We start from the raw sequence: 12,130 nt of genomic DNA on the forward strand, positions 1-12,130 counted from the left end.
AACGTTAAAGATTTCTTGACAGTAACATATTATATGTGGCCTCACTAGTCTAAACATGACATTCTGATTAACATTACATTTGTGGAATATGAGTTATGAAACCGTGGCGGCACGGTGGCTGACTGGTTAGCACGTCCGCTTCCCAGTGCAGAGGACGTGAAATCGAGTCCGGGCTTCGGCCTTCCTGGGTGGAGTTTGCATGTTCTCCCCGTGCTTGCGTGGGTTTCTTTCGGGTACTCCGGTTTCCTCCCACATTCCAAAGTCATGCATGGCAGGTTGATTGAACACTCCAAATTGTCCATAGGCATGATTGTGAGTGTAGAACGTTATTCGTCTCTGTGTGCCCTGCGATTGGATTGCAACCAGTTCACGGTGTACCCCGCCTACTGCCCGAAGCCAGCTGGGATAGGCTCCAGCACCCGCCGCGACCCTTGTGAGGAAAAGCGGTTAAGAAAATGGATGGATGGAGTTATGAAACAAAATCCAGCCATTTTTATCCATCTCAGTGTAGGGATGGGTACCTTTCACATTTGAACAATACCGGAACTCAACGGTACCAATTTTTGGTACTTTTGACCTCTCTCTCTTTTTTTTGTCTTTTTTTAAAAATTGTATTTATTAATTTAATTGGGTGGTAGTAAATGTTCATCATTGTTTATTTAATAGTACAAAATAAAATTTAACAATTACCTTTCAATATATAAAACTTCACAAATAAAAAATACAATAAAATTTCATTCAAATGAGCCAGAAAGGAATAGTAAAAACAAAGGTTTAACATTTTACAATTACTGAAGTATAATTAATCAACATAAGTTAATATTGCAAAAAACAAAGTGTAAGTTCTGTGCAATGAACAATATTCCAGCGTGATTGCATTCAGTGGGGGAAGACTGCCGCCGACATCTCCCTCCCGTGCGCTGATTGTGCGGGGACATTGTCAGCTTTCCGCCCGGGGTGGAGGCTTTCATACTTCATAAACTACAGTATATTTGTTTGGCTTGGCAGCGCGCTTGTTTCCAAACCCGGAAATGTTCACGGCCCGGCCAGGACCAGGTTGGATGGACGCAGCGGGGCACCCGCTCGCCGCCTGTCGTTACCGCCAGCCGGACTCCCGCGAGCTCCGACCACGCCACACCAGTACGCTGGTGCACGTAAAATGTTGTGTTCAAGTGCGCCATGGAAAATCGGCAACTCTTCCACTCCCGTACGTGCTTCAGAACATGAAATTCTGATGCTCGGAAGTACCGACCCAAATCGGTCCATACCACAAAAAGTACCGTCTTCGGTACCCAGCCCTACCTCAGAGGGCGGCCATTTTGTCACTTGGTGTCGACTGAAAATGACATTGCAACGACCAATCACAGGTCAGCTGTATTCTGAAGCTGAGCTGTGATTGGTTGTTACCTGAAACCTGAGCAACTGCGATGTCATTTTCGGTCAACAGCACGAGGCAAAATAGCCGCCTTCTGATATTGATAAAAACATATTGTTGTCAAGAGTTTTTAATTGTGGTTTACTCAGTGAGTAGTAGAAACTCAACAGAAAGGATGATCTTGCTCACCTTCCCTTATTTGCCAAGTTGCCAACTGCTAAAGTGCGTTCATGGCTTGAATTACCTTTAAGAAGTATTCCACACATATTACTAAAAGCTACTTCGATAGTCATAATTATGCTGAGGATATTTTTGCTCCATGCGCTCAATTCACAAGAAAGATGACATTTTACTGCTTCTCCATACAATACTAATCCAATTGCCTTCTCGTGGGCTGCTTCTCAGGGTTCTTCAGGTTAAACTGAAAGCATCTGAATTGGATTTAGAATGCGTCTTAGGCTTGTATGATGTGCAAACCGCGAGGACCTCTCATGTCGGTCTTTTTATTTGGCCTCCTTCAAAGGCAGCCAATACAGAGATGAGGAAAAGCAGGTCCAGATGTCGATTATACCAGTCAAACCTCGGCATCTGGTCTTCGCTCTGCGCCACAACATTCAAACTTTTACACGTGTTGATGTTTTATGGCTGGTGCGTGAATATGTTCTATGTGTGTGTCATCCCACAGTCGCAACAAGCACGGCTGTGAGATGTGCCGCTGTGTCAAGTGCCCCCCGTTTACCTGCGACAAGCACTGCAGCGACGGCTACAGGCAGAACAAGAAGGGCTGCTCCATCTGCATGTGTAAAGGTAGCGCACACTCAAAAACGCACGCAAACTGTGTTCAAAGCATTCTGATGTTAATAATTGGACGACTTGGCAGAGCTTTGTGGTCTCTATTAGCGGTTTAAGCAATAAAGTGTCAAATTGCTCTGTAGGAGAGCTTGATAATTACATATATTACATCTAGTGTGTTATTGCCCCATTGTGTAAATTTTCACATGCCGGCAATGCTTAATCATGGCCTCGCACTTCAACTGCAATCATCTCAACTACTGTAAATTCCTGTGGTTGGTATAAGAGTGTTTGCATTCAGCAAAATGAGTTGAGAAGACAGCCCAGTTTTGGTGACGCCAATGGTCTGAACACAGGCTTTCATTTATGTTCCAAGATAATAAATACGCAGTCAAATTGTTAGCACTTCTTGTTCACGCGCACACTTCAACCACTGTAAGTCAGTATAAAAGTAAATGGATGCACGCATGGAGCAAATCTATGTGTGAGTTTGTTCTACAAAGCTGCACTTTTGATTTCCTGTGACCTCTGGCTGCTCCTCTGCGGAGACTTAAATGTTTGCCTTTTGGGGGTTTTGGTTGGTATTTGGCTTTATCCAGTAGCTGTGGGTGCAAGTCTAATTAGATTCCTGAAACCTCCGAGTTAAAATCTAGATGACTGATTTATACTCTATTTTACTGTAAGTGTTTAGTTTTTTTTAGCTGTGTTATAAATTTTTCAACCTCAAGATATGCTAGGGTCTTTACAAATAGAAAGACTCACAGACTTTTACTGTAAACAAACTGATGCTAACCTGAAGAGCTGGGGGCGTCTTTATGTGGTTTGTCAAAATATTCAGTGTTGGTAAATTATTTATAGAAATTTTTTTTTTCCCCAAAAAATATGGAAATGAATGAGAGGGCACATCTCAGTTAGTGCTTGAACCGGGAAATGCTTTTTATATTTCAGTTTGGCTCTCTTTGTGATCCAAGTAGCCCTAAAAGCTACTCTGGGTTAAATGCATCTACTGATGGTTTTGGGAGTTGAGCACTCCAAGGCAATTTGATGCTATCTTATTTTGACCAAACTTTACTTTACTTTAACTCTACAATTTTTTTTAAACATACATTGCTCCCAAAAACGTATAAATATGTTCTAATATAAATGTTTTAAGTGTCCCAAAGACGTATTAATACGTTTTCTTAAATGTTCTTTTTTATGCTGTAGCATACAGAAGCCTTTGATGCAGCCGCTCAACTCCAGTGAACGGTTGAAGAAATTGTAGTTATTACAAAAACGGCCAGGAGGTGGCAGCAGAGCAAATGAGACTAACCAGGGCCATGTTGCAAAAAGCTCATTTAGCCACAGTTCTATACAGATTTGTGAATAATGACAAAACTTAGCTATATTCTAATGCTAATTTCTGCAAAACGGAAACAGATAGAAATATACTTTTTATTCCTGATGAAAGAAGAGAATCATTAACTCGTCGTGAATGAGTTAATGACCGCCCCTTACTTGGAAAGCCTGTACTGGCGGAGTTCCAGTTGCAACACAGCAGACACGTCCATGTCAAAATTGAGCAGTAATATATGTAATAATAATGCATACATTTGTGGAAACTGTGGTCAAGTTGTATTTTACAATTTTAAAAATGTGCAGAATTTCACAAGTTACTTCATGTTAAAGATTAGATCTTAATATGAAAAGAAAAATGCAAAAAAGAGCTGTTACCAATGTCTTATAAATGCAATTATGCCATCTAGTGGCAGAAAGATTACTTACACAAATCAATATCACACTTGTATTTTAAAGTACAGTACATCTTCTTAAATTAAACTCACTTTTATGAATTAATATGAAATTACTGTATCAATGACTAAGATGCAGCCATATTTCTATTAGTTAAAATTTTTTCCACTTGTATGTTAATAAGAGAATCAAAACTTAGAACGTAATTAAAATTATTGTACATTTTATTGAACATTTAGAACAGATGTAAAATTTTTGATTCATCCTGAGTTAACTATTGAAGTCACATGATAAATTATGATTAAACATTTCAATTGCCCGACACACCTAAATATAATAGAACTTTTAATCAGTTCTAACAGTTTTCAGTAGGATATCTAAATATTTCAATAGTGCATCCCTAATATACAGTATCTCACATTATGGTTGTCTACACCAGACCATACGTTTTAGTTTGTTTCCAGTTCTTTGCCAGTGGTTCAATGAATCCCTTCTCTTCTAACCATAAATGGCTGTTTTTAATGTTTCCTTATCCAGAGAATGCCCATTCCCCCAGCACCACCGCCTCCATCCCAATCCCCAGCATTTGCTTTACTGCTAACGGCAACCGATACGAGGAAGGCGATAGCTGGCACGACGGCTGCCGCGACTGCTACTGTCATTCCGGAAGGGAGATGTGCGTGCTCATATCCTGTCCTGTGCCCAGCTGCTCTCATCCAGTCATGAAGCCTGACCAGTGTTGTCCTACGTGCGAGGGTATGACACTAAATTATCTCATCTAGACGCCCATTTTCTTTACGGCTTGTTGAGGATGGAGTACATTTGTTGGATAAAGAATTGAGCCTTTACAGAGATGATGTTGGTTCATTTTGATTCGTAGTTACAACATAGTTTACAATAGTTACCTGTCATGCTGCCTAACTTGTGTCAACTTGTTAGACATGTTAAGACGTTCACATTTGGATCATGAGCACAATTTCAACTTCAATGTCTTGTCTCTTTAGGCCCATTATCCCTTTCCGTAAAACCTGTTTGAAGATGCTCATGGAGAAGTTAATTGCTTAACTGTTTTGGCAATAAATAACACATTTAGATGCCAAAGACATCTTGCTAACGCTTTGCGTCAAAACACAACCTTACCAGTGCTATAGGCTATTACGTTGTGGGTCTCTGGATACGCATGCTTCTCAACGTGCCTGACTGTGACATCATTTCTCTCCTGTTGTAACACTTTAGACGAGTCGGGTAGCGGCCTGCCGGAGGGGATGGACATGGTGGTGTGCAGAGCCCCTGGGGGGGAGTTCTACGTGGAGGGGGAGACCTGGGACCTAGACGAGTGTACACGTTGCACCTGCAGACAGGGACGCGTCCTGTGCGACACTGAAGTTTGTCCCCCGGCCCTGTGCCCGACACCCACCAAGAACAAGGACACCTGTTGTCATGCGTGCCTAGGTAAGTTGCTAAAAGACTTGAGGAAAGCAGTGTTTCCCAACTAAAACCAGCCAAAACTAGCTGGGTTTACATAGCGATCCTTTTCACCCTGCAGGAGTGTCTGTTGTCATCTATCGCTTTCCAAATTATCCCGCCAGATCTGCGCTGCTCCTAAAGGACTCAACATCCCGCATATAAACTGACACGAAACCACACAGATCTTTATTTACAGCTCAAGCCGCATTCAATTAGCGACAAGATGTGGCAATAGCTTTCAAGCATGAGGCCTACAAATCAGCAATGCATGACTGCGCCTGTAAGCTTCTCCTTGAGAATGTCGGTCCCGTCTTATCGCTGCATCTGTCTTCACAAAAGCAGATTGCAGTAGGCCTGGCCTTTGATATATACGTGGGCCCGGTCACCAGGAATGTCAGAATAATACACATGCCGCTGACAGGGCCCTATGATGGATGTGTACGCTGGGCAGGCTTGAGCCAAGCCTCGGGTCAGGAGAAGACTCTTGGTCCCTCAGAGAGTTTGATGAGATATGCAGATGAGGCCTCAGACTGAATTAACATCTGCCTGCTAGAATCCCGTGTTTATACTCCACATTTGGGAAGCATCTTGAATCAACATATTCTTCTCGTCTCGGCTTCTCACGCTCCTTAATTAATGATCCGGAGTTAGATTTGCAGCGAGAAAAAGGAGGCATGCACCACCATGTTTGTTTTTTTGTTTTTTTAAATCTGCCCATTTTAGAAAGTTCTGTAAAAAAAAAAAAAAGTTTTCCCACCCCTGTTGTTTTTTCATGTTACCACTGCAATCTGGACTAATGAATCACCAAAAGCGATTTCTCTTATCTGAATGGCGTTTCCATGCATCCACAGAGGAGACGCAGAGTCCGCTACTGCCGGTGAACACCAGCCAGCAGGAGTACTGCATCACCAACGATGGAGACGTGCTGCTGGCAGGGGACTCCTGGAAGACCAACGCTTGCACCAGCTGCATCTGCAACAACGGCACCATTCAGTGTTTCTCACAGCGCTGTCCGCCCGCCAACTGCAGGGTGCCCGTCTTGCGCAAGGGCCAGTGCTGCCCGTACTGTCTCGGTGAGTTTTGCTTTACGCCCACAAAAGGACACTTTTAGGGTGTTTTTTTCATCCTGTTAAAATCTTCAGCCAATTCAACTCACCAATTGATACCACCATCACGTCATAGTTATAAAAAACTATAATGCAGTACAATAACATGACATAAAGTAACATATATCATCATAATCACTTGACATGCTGATTGATAAATGTGTGCATATCGCTTTACACTAACTTGGGTTGCTCTGACTAACCAATCATAGGACGGAAAAGTGCTGACGTTATTGTAGGCTAGCTAGCTGGCTCTCTGAAATTAAATTAAATCTGATTAGTTAAATAAATAGTCCCATGTGTATGCCAGCTAGCTAGGCCCTATAATCGCTAATGCTAAATGCTATCTATGTTGACAGTTCAACAGCACTAAAGACAATACACTCACCATTATCCAACATTTTTTGCTGTGTCCCAACAGCTATTGGAAGCTGGCTGTGCGGTTTACCACGTGTCAGTCACGCATTGCAACAATGAAAATATACCGCTAGAAAGTTAATCTTGCGTTGTCCGACTGGCAAGTGCTGACCGCAGTGGGATAATAGGACTACATTTCCCATGATTCTTAGATGCGACAGCAGGAAGTAGTTCTAGTTCTGGTCAACGCCTTCTTCTACCGAATAGATGTGAATGAGAACACAACACAAATAAATTTGGAAGTAAATAGGAAGGAATTTAACAGTTAAATTCCCTTTTAATGGGTTTATTGTATGAATCGCTATGACAACGTGTGATTGACATATACATGGCAAAAATGGGGCTATGGGAAGGGACCTGCGCAATATCGAGACAAAATAATGAGGTTGGGAAAATCCACCAGGAAGCGGGACCCAAGGCTGAAAACGTAACTGTCTCAGTTAGTTGCGAGCTAGCTGGTCCTTAGAGTTGAAACGAAATATGATTGGTTGAAAAAAAGGGCCATATAGCTAATATATTTCAAGTTACATCGGCACTACTAATTCTGAAAGCTGTGGGCAAATTAGATTGACATGACAGCACATAGAGACTGAAATATGATTGGACATTTAAAAAAAAAAAAAACACGTCTACATACTGGAAGCAGTGCAGCCAAGAGAAATGCTACAAAATGAAGAGAATAGGCTGTTGGGAATAAAGAAATGCAATTTCATGGAAGAAATATTAAAATGTAGGTTGTAAATGTCTGTTATTGATTCTGAACCACCACTGCTAAAAGTAGCTTGTACAAGACTTCCACACATAAAAATCATAATAGCGGTATTAGTAGAACAAGGCACAGCCTGTTGATGGGGGAAGTCATAATTCATAACGGTACCTGCCAAAAAGAGGGAGTGACTGAGGGAAAGCCTGTTTCAAAATGCGTGTGTATACGTGTTAGTTCGTTAGAGCCAGCCATTCTGGCGCTGCATATGCAAACACCATCTATCGCAGCAGCATTCCATGTGACATACACACAGTCAATTCAAAAACATTCCTCAAGCATCCGCACATTCACACGTGTTTCCTGCCCCCGGCTCAATCGGACCGCAACGCTCGCTCTGTGGTAGCGCAGGAAGCTCCGCGTCAGCTTTTCCTACAGGGGAAAACCTCGGCATAGGATCGCATTGTTCGGCCTGATATGCCGTTTGAGCGCCCTTTGTTTTTATTATTTGGCTTTCACACAAGCCGCAGTGAGAACAGTTCCTAGCTATTCACGGAAACACAGGGGACTTGAAACAATAACATGCTTGTGCGTCTGTTGGGTTTTGCATTACAACAGCCGCTTTGAAAATAAAACCTTTATTTCTGTCTGGGAAGAAATGACGACATCTGCGCCAGTGCTGTTGTCCACCGTGGCCCCAAAAACAAGGGTCACCACTAGTGTGCGGCGGTCTGATGGGAACGCTGTTGTCACAGAAACGCCCGTTGTTGCAGACACAGGTAACGATGCAGCACCTAACCCACACCTGCATTAATCTCTTAAAGGGAAAGTTGACCTTAAAAAATATATTTGCCACAATATGTTGTAAGCGCTAGTCTTCCAATTAATATTGCGTTTGTGGAATATGAATTAAGCAACAAAACCATCTCATGGGGCGACCATTTTGCCATGTGCAAAAAATGACATCACAGTTGTTGGGGATCAAGTAACGACCAGTCATGGCTCACCTGTTTTCTGGATTTGGACATGTGACATTCGCAAGCTGAGCCCTGATTGGTCATTACCTGAGCTCTGAGTAACTTTGTTGTCATTTCCAAACAGCAAAGTGGCAAAATGGCCGCCCCCTGAGATGGATAAAAACGGCCGAATGTTGCTCCTTTATTCATATTCCATCGCAATATTAATCGGAATATCGAGTTTAGAGAAGTGGGGAAGCACAGACTAGCTTAGCATAATGGCAATTTGTTCTTTGTTGAGGGCTACTGACATTGGGTTGCTTGTCTTTGAACCCGTCTCACAGATGAGCCAATATTGGGTAAAAATTACCCCAACCAAACAGAGATGGCCATCATCTACCAGTCAGCGGCCTGGATCTTGGCAGGTCTCCTCCTGGCTATCATCATCTTCCTCATTGTTGCTTTGCTCATCAACAAGAAGAAGAAGTGGGTGCAGATGTCCTGCTACAGCGCTCCAAAGAAAGTAAGTTTGTAATAAAAATAATAATAAATTAATTAAAAAAATAATAATAATGACGAAAGTAAGTTTGTAATAATAATTTAAAAAAAATGAAATATTTAAAAAATAATACATTTATAAAATAAATACAAAATAATAATAATAAAAAAAAGTAAGTTTGTAATAAATAAGTAAAGTAAGTTTGTTGACTTTTATAGCATCAGTATGATGTCACTGTGGCTCATTTTCACTTTGCTCTCTTTCCTTCCAGACTGTGATCCTGAAGCATGTGAACAAGAACCAGGTCGTGTACATGGAGCCCTCAAAGGAGAACAAGTTTCAGAACATGAAAAACGACTGCGGGATCCATTTCTCCTCCGAGACGAGTTCTCCCTGTGCGGACAAGATGACCATCCCCAGAGCCAAGCTGGCAAACAACTGGACGGCGCGCTAACAACAGCCAACAGCAGATCGGAGCTGTCCGCCACCTCATGCTCTCACGTCATGCTGTAATCCATAGTGATTTGCGCATCCACACACACACACACACACACACACACACAACATGGACGACGCCTGCTAAATGCGATTCACTCTGTGACTGGGAAACAAGAGGACACCCTCACGTTGGATAAAGCAACAATTTAACGTGACCTTGTGTGTTTGAACTGATTTGAGGTGCTGGGAGGACACACACTTGCTCTGCTTTACTGCACAATCACTGAGGCTTCTCAGTCAAACATTGTTACTCTATCACCTTTTTTGCCTCCTTTCGGACTAGAAGGGGAGGAAAAAAAGTTCCCGGATGTGGGGGTCAATCTTAGAGGTCTACAGCAGTGTTCATGGATGTTCTCAGTACAATTACCAGGGAGGCCAAAAAAAAACTGGTAATCCACCAAATTGTAACAGCCCAGCAGGTCTTATAGACAGCCTGCGATCGAATGTGTGGTTTCTGTTTAGTTTGTGTATATTGCAGCAGTACTGTATTCCTATTCATGTTGTTCTAGGCTGACTCTTATTTTTGTTGATATCTTTTTAGGGCCAAATTTATGCTGGTCGAAACATTCCCACCACCACGTGCACAAATCTTATAAAACGATTGCCAAGTATTCCCTCTGGAATCTTCCGTGCAAAACAGAAGCTAACCGTTTTTCCATATAACTTAAGATGAACCTCGCAGCCTGGTTTTCACATTTCATCCTATCTGGAAGCTGAATCGGAGTGATGTCCATCTCGTAAGAATGTAAGAAGCGGAAAAGGAGATAAAATGGTGCAGTTTAGATTGGTTTTAGCTAAACTTTTAAGGAATGCCGCTTCAGAACTGCACATTGTGTGTGAATGTTTTCAATGATTCATTTTAAAGCATTGATGCTGTAGTCTTAAAGGAGAAGTCACCCCCAGAATTATTTCCAATATGTTCTAAATACACTATTCTGATCAATGCGTTTGTGCAATATGGGGAAAAAAAGAAAAGAAAAAAAATCCTCCCGTTTTCATCCATTTCAGGTGGTGGCCATTTTGCCATCCTCTGTCAAATAAAAGTGGGTGGGTTTCCATTCACCTATTTGCCTCCCCCGCTGTATTTTCAAGAATTGTGAAAATAAACCTGAATGGAAACAATAGAAATTCCAAAGAAGGCAAAACAAATTTTATCTATTTTTTTTTTTATTTTTTATAGCATATCGATAGGCCTCATGGCGCAGTCTCCTCTCAATATTTGCAAAATTAGTGAAAATGGGGATAAGACGCATGTTCGTTGTGCGCATTTTCACTAAATTAGCTTAAATAATTTGAAACATTTGGAATGAAACCCTATTGAGATCACAATTGCCCAGGTAACGAGTAATCGTGACTCAGCTTCAGAAAACAGGTGACCCGTGATTGGTTGTTACCAAAGCCTTGAGCAGTTGTGATGTCATTTTCAGTCAACAGCTTAAAGCAAAATGGCCGCCTCCTAAATTGGGTGAATTTTTATATTCCACAAAGTCAATATTAATTGGAATGCCATGTTATTGTAAATATTTTTGGGTTGACTTCCCTTTTAAAGGTTTGTTTGCAACCTGTTTAAATTGAACTGCTTAACAAGCCCTCAAAAACAAAATGGTAATCACTCTAAAAATTCTACCTGCAACTTTAAGATGTATGGCGGAATATAAGGGCCCCAAAAAAGTTTACGAGGCAAAAAAAAATCTTTAACAGTATTTTTGCAAAAAATTTAATCAGAAAAAAATAATGTGTTACTTTCAAAACTCTTCAGTGTGGCCCTTACTCTCGTAAAACAGTTTGCAAGTAATTGCACATAAATGCATTACATCATCAGTGCGTATCATGTATCTTTAAAAAGTAGCATTTTCCTGCTCTTTTTTTTTTTTTTTTTTTTTTTTTAATGCCACTGCAGGATTCTTGGAGGGATAAACACGCTAATCAGGGATTTGATGTGCGCATTAAGCCACTCCAGTAAACACACATTGTTCATGCTGGAGGTCATGTACTACACCAATCAGCTCAGAGTAGAATTCCATTTTTCAATCACCACTCCAACCTACGACTCCATAACAAAGATGATTGTGATGCCAAACTTGGTAGATTGGTTTATATTGGTGTGTTTTAGAGACTCTGAATTGTTTGACTCTAGAGCATGTGCTTTAAAATGAAGTGTGAAAAAAAATCCCTGTTCTGTGTTCTACTTTGTGTAAAAAGTTAGTTTAAACTAGTTGAGCAGAAGAGTATCCTATTTATTTTTTCACATAGCTTTATTTATTAATACTATAGTTTGACTTTTTTTGGAGGATGATGAACTTTGGTAGCCAAAGCTGCTGTACATTTTAAAGCATTTACACCTTTCTGCTTTATTCAGCATCGCCTTATTTATTTCTGTTCCAAGCCCTGTAAATAATTGAAACTGTAACATTTACTCATTTTTGAGAAATAAACGTGTGAAACAAAGTGGTCTATCCTGAACATAACAATATGCTCAAATGCAGACCATCCACAATGTGTTGCGTTTTAATTCAGCTGTAGAATGGCATGTGCCTTTCCAAATAGGGAATTCAAACAGTGGTAACCGAAGCACATGTTAAGAAG

General features: G+C 41.1%; 1 protein-coding gene and 1 long non-coding RNA gene across 2 annotated transcripts in view; one reads left to right on the forward strand and one right to left on the reverse strand.

The window, feature by feature from the left end:
* Positions 1-11,992, forward strand: part of LOC144042023 (cysteine-rich motor neuron 1 protein) — a 36,202-nt gene extending 24,210 nt beyond the window's left edge. The window contains exons 9-15 of the mRNA XM_077555381.1: positions 2,061-2,182; positions 4,436-4,654; positions 5,135-5,350; positions 6,217-6,438; positions 8,248-8,370; positions 8,892-9,070; positions 9,318-11,992. Of these exons, the coding sequence (XP_077411507.1) occupies positions 2,061-2,182; positions 4,436-4,654; positions 5,135-5,350; positions 6,217-6,438; positions 8,248-8,370; positions 8,892-9,070; positions 9,318-9,500 (1,264 nt within the window). The 3' untranslated portion in view covers positions 9,501-11,992. The remainder of the gene's footprint in view (positions 1-2,060; positions 2,183-4,435; positions 4,655-5,134; positions 5,351-6,216; positions 6,439-8,247; positions 8,371-8,891; positions 9,071-9,317) is intronic.
* Positions 4,105-7,060, reverse strand: LOC144042039 (uncharacterized). The gene is made up of 2 exons (XR_013290533.1): positions 6,860-7,060; positions 4,105-6,337 (listed from the first exon to the last, which is right to left on the reverse strand). It is a non-coding gene; the product is annotated as an uncharacterized LOC144042039 (long non-coding RNA).
* Positions 11,993-12,130: the final 138 nt, after the last annotated feature.

The sequence above is a fragment of the Vanacampus margaritifer genome, chromosome 1 (genome assembly GCF_051991255.1).
Source record: "Vanacampus margaritifer isolate UIUO_Vmar chromosome 1, RoL_Vmar_1.0, whole genome shotgun sequence".
Lineage (NCBI taxonomy): Eukaryota > Metazoa > Chordata > Actinopteri > Syngnathiformes > Syngnathidae > Vanacampus > Vanacampus margaritifer.